This window comes from Heloderma suspectum, chromosome 5, assembly GCF_057233095.1.
Source record: "Heloderma suspectum isolate Gila_16-S chromosome 5, 16-S_ref, whole genome shotgun sequence".
Taxonomy (NCBI): Eukaryota; Metazoa; Chordata; class Lepidosauria; order Squamata; family Helodermatidae; genus Heloderma; species Heloderma suspectum.
In genome coordinates, this window is record NC_139462.1 from 62,341,671 (window position 1) to 62,361,386 (window position 19,716).

The 19,716-nt window shown below is 41.8% G+C and overlaps 1 protein-coding gene across 4 annotated transcripts; it reads left to right on the forward strand.

Moving 5' to 3' along the window:
• Positions 1-206: 206 nt before the first annotated feature.
• On the forward strand, positions 207-14,577 carry LSM6 (LSM6 homolog, U6 small nuclear RNA and mRNA degradation associated). Of its 4 annotated transcripts, none has more exons than XM_084856211.1 (4): positions 207-2,134; positions 7,082-7,193; positions 12,753-12,866; positions 14,338-14,577. In XM_084856211.1, the coding sequence occupies exons 2-4, from the start codon at positions 7,100-7,102 to the stop codon at positions 14,370-14,372; spliced, it is 243 nt and encodes an 80-aa protein (XP_084712337.1). In that variant the 5' UTR covers positions 207-2,134; positions 7,082-7,099; the 3' UTR covers positions 14,373-14,577. The 4 variants fall into 4 exon arrangements, with proteins under 4 accessions (XP_084712337.1, XP_084712339.1, XP_084712338.1 ...); XM_084856213.1 differs by having other exon boundaries at positions 207-246; XM_084856212.1 differs by lacking the exon at positions 207-2,134 and adding an exon at positions 2,900-4,824.
• The last annotated feature ends 5,139 nt before the right edge of the window (positions 14,578-19,716 follow it).

The window sequence follows — 19,716 nt, forward strand, 5'->3', positions numbered from 1 at the left end:
ACTCGGAAGCAAGCCCCAAGGAGTTCAACGGAACTTACTCCGTAGTAAGGGAGGACTTCGGAGATGGCAGCCTCAAGGGAAGAAAACGCCACCTTGCTTCAACAACTAGAGGCGCAGCGGTTTGGCCACATCCGGCCACCGTAGCTACGACGTAAAGCCGAAAAGCGTTGATTGGCGAGGTCAGCAGCCCGTCATTGTTCGTCCGTGAGACCGCCCAAGCTAGTTAACTAACGCGAAGAGGCGCGGGTGAGTGCCTGGGGGCGGGCAAGCGTAGAACTCGAGAGCAGCGGCGGTTGGTGGGGGCGGCGGCGGTTGGTGGGGGCGCGCGCGGCCCTTGCGGAAGGTTCTAGGCGCGGCCTCCCTCAGGGCGAGCCCTTCCCGGCAGTGGCCGTTGGAAGGGGACGGCTTTTCTCTCCGCGTCTCCTCGTTCGCTGCCCAGCCGTCTAAGTTAACGCGGCAAGCGGCCGCCGCTGCAGCCTAGGCCTCCGGCCGCCGCATGGTGGCTGCTCCAGCTCTTTCCCTCCGTCCCCCGGTCGTTCATTCCCTGCAACGCGCGCCCGAGCAGCCTTCAAAGACTGCTGCCGCATAATGGTTTACCCCCGGAAACTGCTCATGTTGATCAGTGATAACGGAGAGGGTTCATTTATTTATTATTTTAAAGAATTTATAAACGGCTCCTTCATCCAGCATTTCAAGGCAGTCTACACAAACTTATAAAAACAATGTGAGAGATCCATTCAGATGCCTGCCGTGACCTAACTCGATGCACACATAGGAAATAAATAAGGAACACGGGAGGCTGCCTTATACTGAGTCAGACCATTGGTCCATCTGGCCTAGTATTGTCAACACTGAAGTATTTTGTTGTTCAGTCGTTAAGTCGAGTCCGACTCTTCGTGACCCCATGGACCATAGCACGCCAGGCCTTCCTGTCCTCCGCTCTCTCCCGGAGTGTGCACTGAAGTATTAGACAGGAGTATGTCTTCTTCTCATGGATCACTGCCTTGTTGTGGCGAAGGGGCTTGCGTAACTCAGTGAAGCCATAAGCTATGCCGTGCAGGGCCACCCAAGACGGACAGGTCATGGCAGAGAGTTCTGACAAAATGTGGTCCACTGGAGAAGGAAATGGCAACCCACTCCAGGATTCTTGCCAAGAAAACCCCATGGAACGTATCACAAGGCTAAAAGAGATGACGCCGGAAGATGAAACCCTCAGGTCGGAAGGTGTCCAATATGCTACTGAGGAAGAGCAGAGGGTATTTCCAAGTAGCGCCAGAAAGAGTGAAGCGGCTGGGCCAAAGCCGAAAGGACACTCAGCTGTGGATGTGTCTGGTGGTGAAAAGAAAATCCGATGCTGTAAAGAACAATATTGTTTAGGAACCTGGAATGTCAGATCAATGAATCAGGGTAAGCTGGAGGTGGTCAAACATGAGATGGCAAGATTGAACATCGTCATCTTGGGAATCAGCGAACTAAAATGGACAGGCATGGGCGAATTTAATTCAGGTGACCATCATATCTACTACTGTGGGCAAGAATCCCTTAGAAGAAATGGAGTAGCACTCATAGTCAACAAAAGGGTGGGAAAAGCAGTACTGGGGTACAATCTCAAAAACGATAGAATGATCTCAGTACGAATCCAAGGCAAACCATTCAACATCACAGTAATTCAGGTCTATGCCCCAACCACTGATGCCGAAGAAGCTGAGGTTGATCGGTTCTATGAAGACCTACAACATCTTCTAGAACTAACACCAAAAAAAGATGTCCTCTTCATCATAGGGGATTGGAATGCTAAAGTAGGAAGTTAAGAAATCACGGGGATAACAGGCAGGCATGGCCTTGGTGCACAAAATGCAGCAGGACAAAAGCTAATAGAGTTTTGCCAAGAGAACATGCTGATCATAGCAAACACTCTTTTCCAACAGCACAAGAGGCGACTCTACACATGGACATCACCAGATGGTCAATATCGAAACCAGATTGATTATGTCCTTTGCAGCCAAAGATGGAGACGCTCTATACAGTCAGTCAAAACAAGACCTGGAGCTGACTGTGGCTCAGATCATGAACTTCTTGTTGCAAAATTTCAGCTAAAATTGAAGAACGTAGGGAAAACCACTAAACCATTCAGGTATGACCTAAATCATATCCCTGATGAATATACAGTGGAGGTGAGGAATAGATTTAAGGGATTAGGCCTGATAGACAGAGTGCCTGAGGAACTATGGACGGAGGTCCGTTACATTGTTCAGGAGGCAGCAACGAAATCCATCCCAAAGAAAAAGAAATGCAAGAAAGCAAAGTGGCTGTCTGATGAGGCTTTACAAGTAGCTGAAGAAAGAAGGGAAGCGAAAAGCAAGGGAGAAAGGGGGAGATATATCCAACTGAATGCAGAGTTCCAGAGAATAGCAAGGAGAGACAAGAAGGCCTTCTTAAATGAACAATGCAAAGAGGAAAACAACAGAATGGGAAAGACTAGAGATCTCTTCAAGAAAATTGGAGCTCTCAAGGGAACGTTTTGTGCAAAGACGGGCATGATAAAGGACAAAGAAGGCAGGGACCTAACAGAAGCAGATGAGATTAAGAAGAGGTGGCAAGAATACACAGAAGAACTATACAGTAAAGATCTGAATGTCCCTGATAGCCATGATAGTGCGGTCACTGAACTTGAGCCGGGCATCCTAGAGAGTGAAGTCAAGTGGGCCTTAGGAAGCATTACTAACAACAAAGCTAGCGGAGATGACAGTATTCCAGCTGAGCTATTTAAAATCCTAAAAGATGATGCTGTTAAAGTGCTGCATTCAATATGCCAACAAATCTGGAACACTCAACAGTGGCCACAAGACTGGAAAAGGTCAGTTTACATTCCAATTCCAAAGAAGGGCAACGCCAAAGAGTGTTCAAACTACCGTACAATTGCGCTCATTTCACATGCCAGCAAGGTGATGCTCAAAATCCTACAAGCTAGGCTTCAGCAGTATGTGAACCGAGAACTACCGGAAGTACAAGCTGGGTTTCGAAGAGGCAGAGAAACTAGAGATCAAATCTCCAACGTTCGCTGGATCATGGAGAAAGCAAGAGAATTCCAGAAAAACGTCTATTTCTGCTTCATTGACTACGCTAAAGCCTTTGATTGTGTGGATCACAACAAACTGTGGCAAATTCTGAAAGAGATGGGAGTACCAGACCACCTTATCTGTCTCCTGAGAAACCTGTGCGAGGGTCAAGAAGCAATAGTAAGAACCAGACATGGAGCAACCGAGTGGTTCAAAATTGGGAAAGGACTACGACAAAGCTGCATATTGTCACCCTGCTTATTTAACTTATATGCAGAGTACATCATGAGAAATGCCGGGTTGGATGAATCACAGGTCGGAATTTATTTATTTTTTTATTTATTTCATTTCTATACCGCCCAATAGCCGAAGCTCTCTGGGCGGTTCACAGAAACTAAAACCAAACAACACACAATAAAACAATTTAAAATATATAGAACATTAAAACCACAATATAACAATACAACCACAATAAAACCTAGCAGCAGTACAGGAGTTTAAAATACAGATTTAAAACAGCAAAGATAAAAATTAAGATTGCTGGGAGAATTATCAACAACCTCTGATATGCAGACGATACCACCCTAATGGCAGAAAGTGAAGAGGATCTAAAGAGCCTCTTGTTGAGGGTGAAAGAGGAGAGTGCAAAAGCTGGTTTGAAACTCAACATTAAAAAAATGAAGATCATGGCATCTGGCCCCATCACTTCCTGGCATATAGAAGGGGAAGAAATGGAAGCAGTGACAGATTTTACTTACTTGGGCTCCAAGATCACCGCAGACGGTGACTGTAGCCATGAAATTAAAAGACGCTTGCTCCTTGGGAGGAAAGCTATGTCAAACCTAGACAGCATAGTAAGAAGCAGAGACATCACCTTGCCGACAAAGGTCCGTCTAATCAAAGCTATGGTTTTCCCAGTAGGAATGTATGGCTGTGAGAGCTGGACTATAAGGAAGGCTGAGCGCCGAAGAATCGATGCTTTCGAACTGTGGTGCTGGAGAAGACTCTTACGAGTCCCCTGGACTGCAAGGAGGTCAAATCAGTCCATCCTAAAGGAAATCAACCCTGAGTGCTCATTGGAAGGACAGATACTGAAGGTGAAGCTGAAATATTTTGGCCACCTAATGCGAAGAGAAAACTCTCTGGAAAAGACCCTGATGCTGGGAAGGACTGAAGGCAAAAGGAGAAGGGGACGACAGAGGATGAGATGGCTAGATAGCATCACCGATGCAATGAATATGAATTTGAGCACACTCCGGGAGAGAGCGCAGGACAGGAAGGCCTGGCGTGCTATGGTCCATGGGGTCACGAAGAGTCGGACACGACTGAACGACTGAACAACAACAACAACGTCTTATTCATTTAACTGCATTTTCATCCAGCCCTTCCTCCTGAGGGGCTCAGGTTGGCATACAAGTTCTAGTTCACCTTCCAATTTTATCCGCACAACAACCCTGTGCGGTAGTTTAGGCTGTGAGATGGTGACCAGGCCAAAGTTACCAAGAGAACTTCTTGGCTGAGTGAGGATTTGAAGCCTGGTCTCTCCAGACATGAGCAGCACTAACCATCGCATCACATATGGCTTTTAAACATTTTAAAGCAGGTGTAATTAACATACTCAGAATAAAGTATATGAAATAAGGTGACGGTGGTGAGGTGGGGCTGTATAATAGTCCATTAGAATTGGCTGCCCAAATAATAGTGCAATCCTAAGCATGTCTGCTCAGAAGTAAATCCAATTGAGTTCTTAGGGACTTGCTCCCTGGTAAGTGTATTTAGATCCTGAATTAGGCTGCAAATATCTCTGCTGGGTGCTTTGAGGAAATGTTACGTGGATAGTCAATTCTGATGTCTTTGATCTGTGTGGATATCTTGAAAAAGTAGTTCTGTGAATGCCAAATGTTAAGCTGGGGTGGCTTTGGCTTTTTCCCTAGGTATCCTTTCTAGTCTCTGCTTGTGGTCTTTAGAATCTTGAGTGTTGTCAATGGATTTGTGCCCGGCGTTTCTGGGGAGGATTCTACCTTGGTAGACACAGTGTGCTCTGCTGTTTAGTAGGATACTTCTACACCAGCCTTATCCAACCTGGTGCCCTCCACATATGTTGGAGTACAACCCCCAGAATCTCCCAGCTAGCATAGCTGGCTGGGTTTTTTTGGGAGTTGTAGTCTTAATACAGCTGAATGGCATTAGGTTGGGGAAAGCTGCTCTACACTGTACTTCTTGTGTCCTCTGTAACTTTCAGGCCTGCTGAAGATAAGACTATTGCAATAATACTGCTTCTGGCTGTTCTGGGTCCTTTGAACTTGGTCTTTTGAAAACCGTTTCAGTTAGGGGCTGACCTGTGCCTGTGTGTATGCATAAGTCTTGTGTCTCAGATGTTGTATGTTGTTCAGTCATCTGTGACCTAGTCACTGTCTTGTTGCTTATGTCAGGACAGGAAAGTAGAGAAATGGGCAAGAGTGAAGTAAAGGACCAGACCAGGGGTTAAGTGAGTGCTGTGTGCATCCTATGAGAGAGAGAACTTGCAGGGTAAAAGGAGAAAATCCAGGGGGAAGCGCATGGGGAAGGCTGATTAAAAGGAAAATAAGAATAATAGCAGATAATACCGCTACTTAAAAAATCTTAAAACAGCTTTTTAGAGGCAGTTTATTCTGTGTTTTATTTAAATGAACAAAATGTTCATACCTCATCTTATGCTGATATGCCATTAAGGTGCAACCCTAAAGTTATTTACTATAGGACAAGTCCCAGTAAAATCAGTTGTTTCAGGTAAGCTTCTAAAATATGGAGGGAGCAATCCTATGGCCGCTAGACAGTGGCTAGACGGCCATAGGTTATGCTGTTTTCTGGGGACTGACCTCAGAGCCCCCACTTCAAGGTTGGTTCCTGGAAAACCGACCTCCCCCCACTTCTGTGCTGCCTTGGAGGCAGCGCGGAGCAGCCCCATCCTTCCCACTTGCAAGAGGGGCCGGAAAGGGGGGTGGCTGGGGGTGTTCCGGGGCGGGGAGACTGTAGCTGCCTGTACAACACATCCAATGTGTCATACAGCAGCCTCCTTCCCCACTCCGTGCTCCTGTGGCTAGACAGCCACAGTCGGCTGTCTAGCGGAAAAGGCAGGGCAGGAGAAGCATGGAGGGAATGATCTCCAGGCTTCTCCTGCCCTGCTTTGGCAAGGCAGTCACCTCTGAGTTCGGAGGTGCCGCCTATCTCGATAGAATTGCGCCCTAAGGCTCCAATCCTGTATGCCCATACCTGGGATTAAGTCCCGCTTAACTCAGTGGGGCTTACTTCTGAGTAGATATATATAGGATTACATTGTAAATCAGTCTTCCCCCAGAACAGGGGTACTTTTCAGCCCCATGGGCTGCATCAGGTGTTTGTTGGGGCTCCTGGGGCCACGTGTATGAATTATTTACAATGCTCTACCTAAATATTGAAGAAACCCAATAATTATCTACTGTTTTGATTAAAAACACATCTAACAAATTAGATGTGCTGCATCCCTCCCAATATCACTCCATGTATTTTGGGAGTGACAGACAGTCCATCGCTCTAAGCTACTGCCTTAAAATAATGAAAGCTCTGAATTGCTGGTGGCATGGGATGACTGTACTTGTGTGCTATTTACATATACATTCATATCTAGCTTGTTAAAGCTATCTGATTCCACAATACTATGAAATTCTTCTGCAGCATAGCTACATATAGAAAACAAAAGCCATGTCTGACTACTTTGAATGTTTTCAAGTTGTGTGTGATGAATAGATCTTAGATAATCATGTACAAAGTTTTTTACCAAGAATATCAAAGTGTACGTAGTTGAGGGTAGTTTCATATGACTGTAGAAATGCAGTTTTAAAGTCTCTCTTCAGAAAAAGATTTCTTGTTTTATCCTCTTTGATATTAATTCCCTTAGTGAACACTTTTGAGAGCCACCACACTGTCTCTGTTGAGCATTTGCTTGTGAACCGTTTTTGAGTTCTGCATTTAAGCCATTTACCTATTTCTGCTTCTGCCTTTAGCTTCCAAGGTCTTTCAAAATGAGCCTACGGAAACAAACCCCAAGTGATTTCTTGAAACAAATCATAGGAAGACCAGTTGTTGTAAAGTTAAATTCTGGAGTTGATTATCGAGGTATGTTTATTATTTATTTAAAATTATTTTTAGGCTGCCTTTAAGAGTTCTTCTCAAGTTCTTCCCAAGTTCTTCCCATTTCATCCTTCAGTCACCTTGATATATTATGTGATCTTTCAATTAGAGAGAAAGAAAGTTATATAATTCATGTGATGTGGCCTGGCTTGTTCTTGGAGGTTCTTTATCACTCTGGGATGATGGGTTACTTAAACAAGGGTAGGAGTAGTAAATGTGAGATTAACTCGGTCTCTGAATCTGGGAACCTTTTGCCAACCCAGCCAAACTTCCTGAATTGTTCATTTGAACTGTAAGCCTGAGATGATCAAATTTAGGACTTCCTTAAATAGCATGAAACCAGAAGTTTAGAGAACCAAAGTATTTAAAGACAATGACCAGGTGAGAGTTTGAAGATATCATCTCTAACCAGTCCTAGAACTTCTTTCTGAAAGTGTCCAGTATAAATTAAATATTTACATTTCCCAGGAATTAGATCTAATTAATTTCCTGCACTAGCTCACTCCTTTTAATAGGATTTTAGAGCTAACAGGGAACTTTAGATTGCATTTCCCTTCTGGAAGGAGGTCTTCCTTGCATATCAAAGAAGGCCCATTGCCATGCCAGAGATTGTTTTTGGAAGAAGACCATTTAATGTTTGACAAGCACAGATCAAAGGGTAAAAGTTTATGGCGTTTCTAAACTTTTTTATTTCAGTGAAAGGGGGGAAATACACCATTTCACTTATACCATTATAGACAGCTTACAAAAATAAAAATGGTCATGAATAATTGTATCTTAATCCGTTCCAAAAATACAAAAAGTTTGCAACATATCCTATAATGGCAGATATATGCTTTTGCCTTGACAGATATGAACATAATACATTCATTTGTTTATGAACATAGCTGACTAAGGTCTGGGATATTTTAATTGTCTTGGGATTTGTCTAGATCTCCAATACTTAGGCAAGGTTATCTTGGCTGCAGGGGAACAATTTTTGAAAGGAAGAGTATGAAGATTGTTAGTTACTTCCTGATTTACATTCTTGCTACAATAGCATATGCTGTCTTATGCTGTCTTACTTAAAATTGAGTCTCACTATGTTCAGCAGGTCTTACTCCCTGTGTACTATATAGAAACAGAGAATTATGATCTGTTTTGAATGTTCCAGTCCCATCTACCTTGTTCAGTAAAAGAAAACAGGCCAAAAGCAGCTTCGGGTGCAATCCTATGCATACTTGCCTGGGAGTATGACTCACTGAACACAGTGAGACTCAATTGTAGGTAAACATTGTGAACAAATCTTAGCCGTGTGCCATTGTAGTACATAGGCACACAGCTAGGATTTATTCACAATGTTTATCCCATACATTATCTTGTAATACTCTAAATGGGTTGGATTTGTTTCTCTTTTCCAAGGAATGATTGAGGGACAGAGAAGTAAATCTGAGTGAGTTGCATGGGTGCATCTATCTAATCCTGATTAAAAACTGGATTTGGATGCTGTTGTGGTCCCCAACATTCCTTGCAGTAATAAACACTTTTGACTCAAGGATACGTTAAACATGTTACACATTAATTCATGCACGATGGTGGTCTTGAGAAGGCATCCTAAACTGTGCAGCGGAATTTTGACAACAGAAGCAGGAAGTGGAGTTCAAATATGCAGGAAACGGCTCAACTAAAACTATGAATTTCTCCTTATCCTATTCCCTACTCTTTGTCAAAATGTCTAATCTTTTCCCCCCATACTTATGCCTCTGTTGTATGACTCAGTCAAAATAAAGAGCACAGACAGGTTGTCTGTAGATCCTGTATCTCACAGGCCTGTCACTGTTATGTAGAGGCCTGTAGTTATATATTGATGGTTAAAATACCCATTTACATTTGGACCTCTAGATATAGTGACTGGGTTTGCATGACATGACAACCCATCATGTGTAACTAGCCATGGTGAGTTGTCATGTCATCTGAATTCAGACCGCTTCTCACAAGGTGGCTTATTTTGGGGCGACAAGCCACCCTGACAACCCATGGCTTGTTCTTGGGTTGACATGTTGTCCGAACCCAGCAGAGCCAATCTATTGTGGGTTGCAGCAATTGGGCATGCAGCCCAACTTGACAAGGGTGGCAAAAATCCCTGCTGCTGTTCCCAATCACACCCACCCATGCTGCCTCAAACCTCCCTCGCCAGTGACTGCCCCTCCACTGATGCCGAAACACCACCTTGTAAGGACCATCAGTCATTCGCCTCCTTAAAGTGCCTCAGAACTGTGCAAATGGGGTTGCTTAAAAAAAAATTTTTTTGGTCAGTCTTTTGCAAGTGCACAAAAGTGTAGATTCAGCTGCCCATATGTGTAGTCTTGTCTGGTCAACTTCCTTGTCTGTTTCAGTTGATGTGGAGTAAGTAACATACAAGGAAATTGACAAGGCAAGACTGCATATAGGCTAGCTTATGCACAGTTGTGAAGGACTGGGGGAGAAATAATAGTGAAAGGAGGGACCAATTAGCACAATTCAGAAGTACCAAAAAGGCGGGGGGGATGTAAAAGAAGTAGGTGCACCAAGGGGGGTGGGGGACACAGTATCTACTACTTGGCAATGTAATCCTCTTGCTTTTAAGTGTTCAGCAGGCACTTGTCAATGTTCTCCACCTTATCAACACTTCCCTGAGTCTCCAGCTTGTCCAGAAATGGAAGTTATTGGCTTCCCACCTCCTTTTCACGGCTCTTCTTTAGAATAGCTACTGCAAATTTTGCAGATTTCCTCTCCATTTATTTCCCAACCCTTAAATTTGTGCAGATATTCCCAAGAGTTAAACAAAACCTTGGAGGCTGAACGGCACGAAGGAAATGGGGCACCAGCAGTACTTGTGCACTCCCCCAAATGGGGCCCCATTCACTCCATCCCATGCAACCGCCTTCTAAGGTTTTTTTTAAAAACTGTCAGGGAGATTTGCACAAATCTGCTAAAGTGAAGTAATTGCAAGAGCAGTGTCCGTTCCCTCCATATAAAAAACCAGCAACCCCATGTATGCAATTCTGAGGCAACAAATTTTGTTTTTAAAGGTGGCAAATGAAGTAAGTGCTCTGAGAATTGGTAGCGATTGGAGTGGGGAGGGGATTGTGATGAGGAGATGAGGTGGGTTGTGCTGTAAAGGACACTGGGATACTTGTGGAGTGTGGGCTGGAGGACTGAGGGGGAATCAAGCTGCACCACCGCTTGCCCGATCCTCTGTCAAGAGTAACATGGGTTCGTAAGCGAACAACCAACCCACAGTGGCTTATCCTCCAGGGTGACTTAGCATTATGGACGAACCTGCCCAATGTCTGTAGGTTACTAGGACATAGCAATTACCACTCTTCTTTGGTAAGGAACGTATGCCAGTATCATGCTTCACAAAGTCAAGGGAGTTTTGTTCCAGTTTGCCACCATTTCCTGTTAATCACCTGAAATTAAAACAAAATGTGTTTAAAAGGTACAACAGAGGCAGACAGGACAAGGATACCAATGAACTCCAATCTGGGCCATGACTGTCAGCTTCATGTCCTTGTTTGCCCATTGAAACAAGTGAACTGAAAGTATTTTAAGTATCAATGTACTGTGTCTGACATGGCAAGGGCGTTCTTAAAAGGCACTAAAGACCTTAATCTTTTGGAAGTATTTGTCTAAAATAATAGGTCCATTCCGTATGTAAATCCATTAATTTAGAAACCTGATTGGTTTTGATTGAAGCTGCACTGCATACATATATGCTCTGAATTTAGGTCTGATGTCAGGTGGTAAACAACTGAATCAGCTTATTTTTTATTTCAAGGGTTTCTGTGTTGCCTTTCAAAACATAGTTTTCTCAAGGTATGGGAAAGCATATGGCCGTCATAAAAGCATTTTAGGGTGCAATCCTGTGCATGTTTAGATAGAAAAAGTTCCTACAGCTCCCATCGTTCTGGCTGGCAGGAGAATGCTGGGAGTTGTGGGACTTCTTTCTGTCTAAACATTCATAGGATTGTGTCTTTAAAGTAACATAAATGTCTGATATTTTAAAACTGAGAGAGCAGTATAAAACACTTCAAACAAGCAATCCCAACAATAACTTTTAAAAACAATTTAAACCCAGAGCAGTAACATTTTAAATCCAGCCTAGCCTCTTTAACTAAAGGTGTATTTAAATTTAAAAATGTCTTCAATTCCTGCCTAAAAGAAAAGAGTGAAGGAGCCAAATTTATGTCTTAAGGGAGCGAGGTCCACAGATATGAGGCCATGCAGGCTGATCTTAGTGCCTGGGCACATTCATATGCGTGTAGGCGGTCCTTCAGTGTTTATGATGCAATCATAAGGGCCACTTTAAGTGCTAGTATGATGTGATGTTATGGTGTGGCTATTGGGAGCAAAAGTACTTAGAAAAATTTATACTGTTACTTTAACAATGGTCAAACTTGCATTAAGTATAGTTTTTAAGACTAAAGCTTTTCCATCCTGGTTTTCTAGCTTTAAACACTATGGTTTGGATCCAGACTTAATCCATGGTTAGAATCAACCTGTTGAAATCAATAGGGCAAATAAGTTATAACTAATATAAGTCCCATTGATTTCAGTGGGTCTACTCAAAACATGGTTAAATCTGGATCCAACCCCCGTACCCTGATTCTTAGCATTTTTACTTGGAAGTGAGACCCTTTGAGATCAGTAGGACCTAGATAAATACTTGGGATCATGGTGTAAGAAATGTAAATCCATTAGCAGGACATGGCTTTTAAAATATTTTATGAGTGTCTACAGCTATTAGTCATCTTAGATAACATTAATAAAAACATACAAAAACATGAGATTTATACTACTTTGTATTAGAATTGATTGCCAACTCCCACCACCCTTCCTCTTAATCCTAATCATACCTCACTTACATTCTTAAATTAAAACTAAGTAGCTGTCTTTCATGCTATGCACTCTTTTGACACAAGTTGGCTCTTTGCTAATTAACTCTTTAGATAACTTCATAATTTAGATTAATTTTTGCCAGTATCTATGTTACAGTGTGAATGTAACTGTTCCATTTCAGTTATAATTGAGACAAAATACTTTGTTGCCTTTTCCTGTTATCCAGTCAAACATGGTATGCCTATGTCCATTCAAATTCACGACCATTTATTGCAGAATGTTAAGATATAGTAGACTTGACATAATCCATAAACGAAAGAATAGCATTTCCAACTTTCAGAGATGACGCTATTGATCTTGTGACAAGGAGTTCTACTACAGTGGTTTTAGATTCTATATGCCACATGATAGATAGTGACTTACGGCATAAACCTATGCATGTTTAGACTTTTTTCTGTCTAAACATGCATAGGATTGTGCCCTTAATCGCTTTATTGGATGGATGGATGGATGGATGGATGGATGGGGCAATTGCTGTACGATAACCAACCTGCATTCTCACTAAACTGTGCATTTCATCTTGTCTAGTCATTTTTTGTAATGATGCACATCTATGCAGTTTTAATACAGTATTTAGTTAAGACAAAATAGTTCTGTCATTTGAGTGGTCTTGTGTTATTCTAGGTGTGCTGGCTTGCTTGGATGGATACATGAATATAGCTCTGGAACAGACAGAGGAGTATGTAAATGGACAGCTGAAGAATAAATACGGGGATGCTTTCATCAGAGGAAACAATGGTAACTATGCTTAACCAGAAGAGATTGGACTTTGACATGTTCCTCAAAACCTTTTGAATAAATAACATGTGAAAAATAAAATTAGGCAACTACTTTTCTCGCTCATACTTTTGCTGGTGCTGGCTGACTTCCTTCACTGTGGTGAGATAAACGCTCTGCACATAGGCGGTGTTATTTTGTCTTGTTTTTACTTTACATTTCAGGACTTGTTCCTGGTATTGGAAAGCAGAGTGAAGCTCTGCTTCTCCCTCCTCTCCTCTCTCTATGTTGTTGTTTTAATCAGCTACATTTTTCGTTAGCTTTGCAAGGGTGTTCTTAGAGTTTGTACCAGTTTTTTCAAAGTTAGAGAACTGCAGGTCAGTAGAAAGACTAGGCTGTCTTCCTAATCTTTGCACAGTGCAACTTCCATTTATTTTAGCAGGATGGTAGGAGAAGGTAGTTGGAGTGTGGTGGTGGAAACATCCATATGCATATGTATTTAAGTATTTTAGACAAATAAAAAAGCTTACAGTTCAGAAACATGTGTAACTACTGGAGAAGTCTAGCGGAAAGGAGCTTCTCCAACATTTATTTTATTTATATCATCCCATCCTTTAGCCAAAAAGGCTCCCAAGGTGGCTACAAAGATAAGAAATAATGTAACCTTGCCTGCAGGATTACATTTTGAAAGGCATGACACAAAAGGAAAGGGGATTGGGAGCGAGGCAGAAAAAAACAAACTCTGACACTATATTCTTAGTTGCAAAGTTCAGCAGGTCATGGGCACAGTGGAAGGGCTATTGGTTCCTCTCCCTCTGATTGCCTCAACAGTGACAGTTGGTGGTGGTGGGGCCCTCTCAGCTGGCATGATGGCTCATCTTATTGAGATTAATTTTTTAAGTATACCATCACACACTTAAAGTTAGCGAAGCAAAACACCGCAGGAATGATCCAGCCAAACTTAAGCACTTGATTTCAGTGGGAGAGAAGCACATGTTTAAATCTTTGCATTCTAATCTGTAGGCCTTAACAATGCTTAACGTTTGCTGGATCGTACATTCTGTGTATTACAGGATTGAGTTTGTCCAACTAAAATTTTGCATTTTCATGAACCTACAAAGAAAAATACCTTAAAACTGTAAAGAGAAGGAAAATAGCCACTACCACTGTTGTATAAATACTAAAAAAAAATAAAAAATCCTATGAAGCTATAATAGATTCTATAGCAGTTCTTATGTAAGAGGTTGTGCTAGTAGATCATCATCGTTGGAATTAGCTGAACTTTTCTCACATAGCATTCTAGTGCAAAGTGTAAAATAGCCTTTCCATGAACCAAAAACTAGTTTTGGATCCAACCAGTAATTCTGGCAGTAAACTGTTTATGGACCACAGCTGGTATCTGTCTTTCATCTATTGTATGCTACTATATTTTTGTAACGCATCCTAATCGTCTCTCCTCTCTCTCTCTCTCCCTCTCCCCCCCCCCCCCCAGTTCTGTATATAAGTACACAGAAGAGGAGAATGTGAACATTCCTGAAGATGGAATATTTTGTACTGCAACTTTTGTTTGTTAACGTTTTGTTTGTTGCTGGTAATTTTTCAGTGAAAAGTTACATGGCCTGTATGGAAGGTTGGATATGTTTTAATATGTAAAAACAAAATGGAACATTTTCTCAGTTTGGAATACTATTTGTTATAATTTGGAATGAAATAAAAACGGAAAATAATATGATCTGTTTATGCTGTAAAGCTAATTTTAAACAACATCTGGTACTTACACAAACAGTTCCAAATTGGAGAATAACATCATACTGAAACCTTTTTTGGCCTGCCAGGGTGTGAAAGTCTGTCTTCCAAGTTTTGGGATGACTGGGAAGGTAAGCAAAACTACATGTCTCATTTTAAAAACACACACACTAATTTCTTCAACTGTAGTAATAGGGTAGAACTTTCAGTTGCTGACTGAAGTTAACCAAGAAAAATCTTGAGTGGGGGTGTAGCAGTGACAGTTCAACAATAGAAATAAATTGGAAGGGAAATCCAGGAGTTAGCACTGTGCCAGCTAGAAGTAAGCACCACAAGTTTTCTGTTTTTGTGTCAGCCCTTCAAATCCTGGCAACTCCTTACTCTGCTATTGCATTGCAGGCTGGATGATGCGGAATCTTACATAAAATCCAGCAGCTTGATCCCTTGACCTTTTTAAACAAACACCAGAGTCAGTTTCCTAGCTGTCATGTTGCAGGACAAACAAGAAAATAAATCAGTAGTTTTTGCTATAATGCAAATAGGGAAAGTCTTATTGCAGTGGTCAGGATTTCACCTTGCCATTGTCACTGTTAGCCATTCTTTAGATGACACACCTCTTTCCGTCTGAAACATTTGTGGCCAGGAATATTCAAGTACATAGCTAGCTTTTTAAGTTGAACAAATATGAGAGTGGTGGGAACTGCTTTGTGTTTAGTAATGCGAGTTACAACTCAATTGCTGTGGACTATAAATGACAACAATTACATTTTGAGGGGGTGGAATCTGAAAGTAATATTAAAAAATGGGAAAAAATTAAAAACCTAATGCCACTGATGTGTTTACAAAGGCATCTTACTCCCCCTTTAAATACTGTTAGGTTGCAATCCTATACTAACTTGCCTAGGAGCAAGTCCCATTGAGTTCATTGTAAGTTGATATGTATAGGATTAGAGAACCTAAAGTAGAGGAATAGCATAATGCAGACTTTTAATGTTTTCATATAAAGTTCCAAAAAAGCTCAGCATGGGGCATTTTGTCCATTCTGTTTTCTGAACAACTTCATGCTGCCTTTTAGAAACGGCAAACACCTTCATTTGCATGAATGAGCATTAACAATTGTGTGAACACAACATTGTCTCATCTCCTCAAATACCAAAAGGCTTTTAATATAAGAAGGGAACGGCAGCATTCAAGAAGTAGGAATTGATAATTGTTTGCGTTAAGTATTTTGCATGGCTCTACTTGGCATACAAATAGAACACCATTTTATAGTATGTTTCGGTAATTTATAACTTGACAAGGGCTTGAGAAAGGTCTCCTATATGAATAAGAATCACATATTTGGTCTTCTATCAATGGCTTTTTTAAAAATTAAAAGGATGTTCTTTCAAGTTTACTGTGTAATTTTTAACTTGCTTTGGAAAAAGCCTAAGGCTGGCAAGGTTACTGCTTTGCTTCATCTCTTAAAATAGTTCCTGGTTCGTACATAATACTAACCCATGGATTGTTGAATTCTGGGTTGTCGTGAAGTGCAAACCCAGCTGTGCTAACAAGCTATGGTTTGTTAACCATGAGCAACCCAGAAAGAGAACCCATGGTTTGTTGTTGGATTGTGAACAATGTTTTTTTTAAAAACCATACGTTGTCTTTAAGTTTGAACCCAAAACCATATATTGTTTCACCAGGCTACAGTGGTGGCAGGCAAGAATGGTAAAAAAAAACCACAGCTGCTCTAAATGCCAGTACTACAGCGGTGCAAGAGCATTTTGGTTACTGGGAGGGAGTGGGTGAAGGAGGAAGGAAACAAACAACCCAGGGATTAAGAAAATGGTTTGTTGGATTATCTGCCAGACATGCCCTGGGTAGGACAACTAACCATGGGTTAAATAATGGGTTAGCATTAAGTGTGAATGAGGTCAGTCTATTAGTATAATGTTCTAAATACACCACCATCACCTTGCCCAGTTTCACAGTGACCTGGTTCGCAGGACATGTTAGCCCACTGTGACTTGATTTACCTGCGGGGCTGTTTTGTCACGCCGAGCGCCTGTGGGCACTCAGCTTGAATTGTGCAAACCTGGGTGGCTGGGGTTGTTTGAGGGTTAGGCCCATGACTTGTTTGAGGGTTATTTGAAGGTTGTCTAAGCCACAAACAGCCCCTGCCACCTCCGTTTGCATGAGATGACAAGCCATGGCAATTAACCCACAGTGTTGTGATGTACGAACAGGCCCAGATAGTCCAGGGGAGAGGAGGCTGAACCTTTCTTTTCATCATATATAGCGGTTTTTTGACTGTTCTGATATGATTTTGAGGAGCTGAATCTGAATCCGAAGAGTGCCACTCTGTAAACCATGGGGAAATTTCACAATATTACATTTAAACCTTGATTTTAAGCCTTGATTTTAATATTACATTTAAACCCAAGGTTTAAAGAGTGCCACTCTTTAACCTTCAGAAAATATCACAATGTTACATTTCACATATAAGGTTTTTACACTGTTCTTATATAATTTTGATGATTGTTCTTATAAATTATATTTTTATATCCAGTAGAGTCAATGCTGTCATATTTTTTTGCTGCAGGGCATGTTACCTATGCATGGTATAAGTCCTACTCCTTGAAAACTATGCAAAAACTTGATCGAGAGCTATTTATAGAGTTCATGGCGGATGAACACATAGTCAGGCACAAGAAAGGTATTTGGAATGGGACTGATCAGTTTATCAAGCCAACATACATGTACTGTGGTCATGGCCCCGGAGGCATAATTAGATTCACTCTGAAACCAAAGACTGGCTGTTTGGATTCTGTCACAAAACATTTTTGGTCAGATTTTAAAAGTTCTGGAAGATGTGAAGGAAGGGAATATTGAAACCTATCACAAGGAAGAGGCTGATCCATGTATCAAGGCTGACTGTGCAGATTGCATGAATGTCTGGGGTTGTTTAACAATGTGTGTCAATCCACTTGATGACAGCAGTCACCCAGTGAATGATAAACATAGCCGTGGCCAAATTCTGAACGATTGCTCATTATATGTGCATGATGCAATGGCTGTTGGGAGTATTATTATTTACTTATATAGCGTCATCAATGCACATGGCACTGTACAGAATAAAACAACAAATTCCTGTCCCAAAGGCATGCATTTTAATAAAATCACAAAATAAAACCAAAGGGAAGGGAATGCACCAAATGGGCACAGGAAATACTACAAAAATAATTAACATTAGCGAACAGTGAATAAAATCTAAACTAGGTTCCAAAAGCTTTAGAGAAGAGAATTTTTTTTAGCTGAGATTTAAAAACAGTAATTGAAGCAACCATCCACAAATTCTCTGGAAGAGAATTCCAGGAATAGGGAGCAGCTAGAGAAAATGGCTATCCCCTTCATGGATCACTGCCTTGTTGTGGTGAAGGGGCTTGCGTAACTCAGTGAAGCCATAAGCTATGCCGTGCAGGGCCACCCAAGACAGACAGGTCATGGCCGAGAGTTCTGACAAAATGTGGTCCACTGGAGAAGGAAATGGCAACCCACTCCAGGATTCTTGCCAAGAAAACCCCATGGAATGTAGCACAAGGCTAAAAGAGATGACGCCGGAAGATGAGCCCCTCAGGTCGGAAGGTGTCCAATATACTACTGGGGAAGAGCAGAGGATATTTCCAAGTAGCGCCAGAAAGAGTGAAGCGGCTGGGCCAAAACCAAAAGGACACTCAGCTGTGGATGTGTCTGGTGGTGAAAAGAAAATCTGATGCTGTAAAGAATAATATTGTTTAGGAACCTGGAATGTCAGATCAATGAATCAGGGTAAGCTGGAGGTGGTCAAACATGAGATGGCAAGATTGAACATCGACATCTTGGGAATCAGCAAACTAAAATGGACAGGCATGGGCGAATTTAATTCAGGTGACCATCATATCTACTATTGTGGGCAAGAATCCCTTAGAAGAAATGGAGTAGCACTCATAGTCAACAAAAGGGTGGGAAAAGCAGTACTGGGGTACAATCTTAAAAACGATAGAATGATCTCAGTACGAATCCAAGGCAAACCATTCAACATCACAGTAATTCAAGTCTATGCCCCAACCACTGATGCCGAAGAAGCTGAGGTTGATCGGTTCTATGAAGACCTACAACACCTAGAGCTAACACCAAAAAAAGATGTCCTCTTCATCATAGGGGATTGGAATGCTAAAGTAGGAAGTCAAGAAATCACCGGGATAACAGGCAGGCATGGCCTTGGTGTACAAAATGAAGCAGGACAAAAGCTAATAGAGTTTTGCCAAGAGAACATGTTGATCATAGCAAACACTCTTTTCCAACAGCACAAGAGACGACTCTACACATGGACATCACCAGATGGTCAATATCGAAATCAGATTGATTATGTCCTTTGCAGCCAAAGATGGAGAAGCTGTATACAGTCAGTCAAAACAAGACCTGGAGCTGACTGTGGCTCAGATCATGAGTTTCTTATTGCAAAATTTTGGCTTAAATTGAAGAACGTAGGGAAAACCACTAAACCATTCAGATATGACCTAAATCATATCCCTTATGAATATACAGTGGAGGTGAGGAATAGATTTCAGGGATTAGACCTGATAGACAGAGTGCCTGAGGAACTATGGACGGAGGTCCGTAACATTGTTCAGGAGGCAGCAACGAAATCCATCCCAAAGAAAAAGAAATGCAAGAAAGCCAAGTGGCTGTCTGACGAGGCTTTACAAGTAGCTGACGAAAGAAGGGAAGCGGAAAGCAAGGGAGAAAGGGGAAGATGTATCCAACTGAATGCAGAGTTCCAGAGAATAGCAAGGAGAGACAAGAAGGCCTTCTTAAATGAACAATGCAAAGAAATCGAGGAAAACAACAGAATGGGAAAGACTAGAGATCTCTGCAAGAAAATCGGAGATCTCAAGGGAACATTTTGTGCAAAGACGGGCATGATAAAGGACAAAGAAGGCAGGGACCAAACAGATGCAGATGAGATTAAGAAGAGTTGGAAAGAATACACAGAAGAACTATACCGGAAAGATCTGAATGTCCCTGATAGCCATGATAGTGCGGTCACTGAACTTGAGCCGGACATCTTCGAGAGTGAAGTCAAGTGGGCCTTAGGAAGCAT

Bases quoted from the DNA above. Each gene is read 5' to 3' on its own strand.
- LSM6 (XM_084856211.1), top strand. From the start codon at position 7,100: ATGAGCCTACGGAAACAAACCCCAAGTGATTTCTTGAAACAAATCATA. The intron at 7,194-12,752 runs GTATGTTTATTA...GTGTTATTCTAG, and splicing joins TTCTGGAGTTGATTATCGAG to GTGTGCTGGCTTGCTTGGAT. The intron at 12,867-14,337 runs GTAACTATGCTT...CCCCCCCCCCAG, and splicing joins TTTCATCAGAGGAAACAATG to TTCTGTATATAAGTACACAG.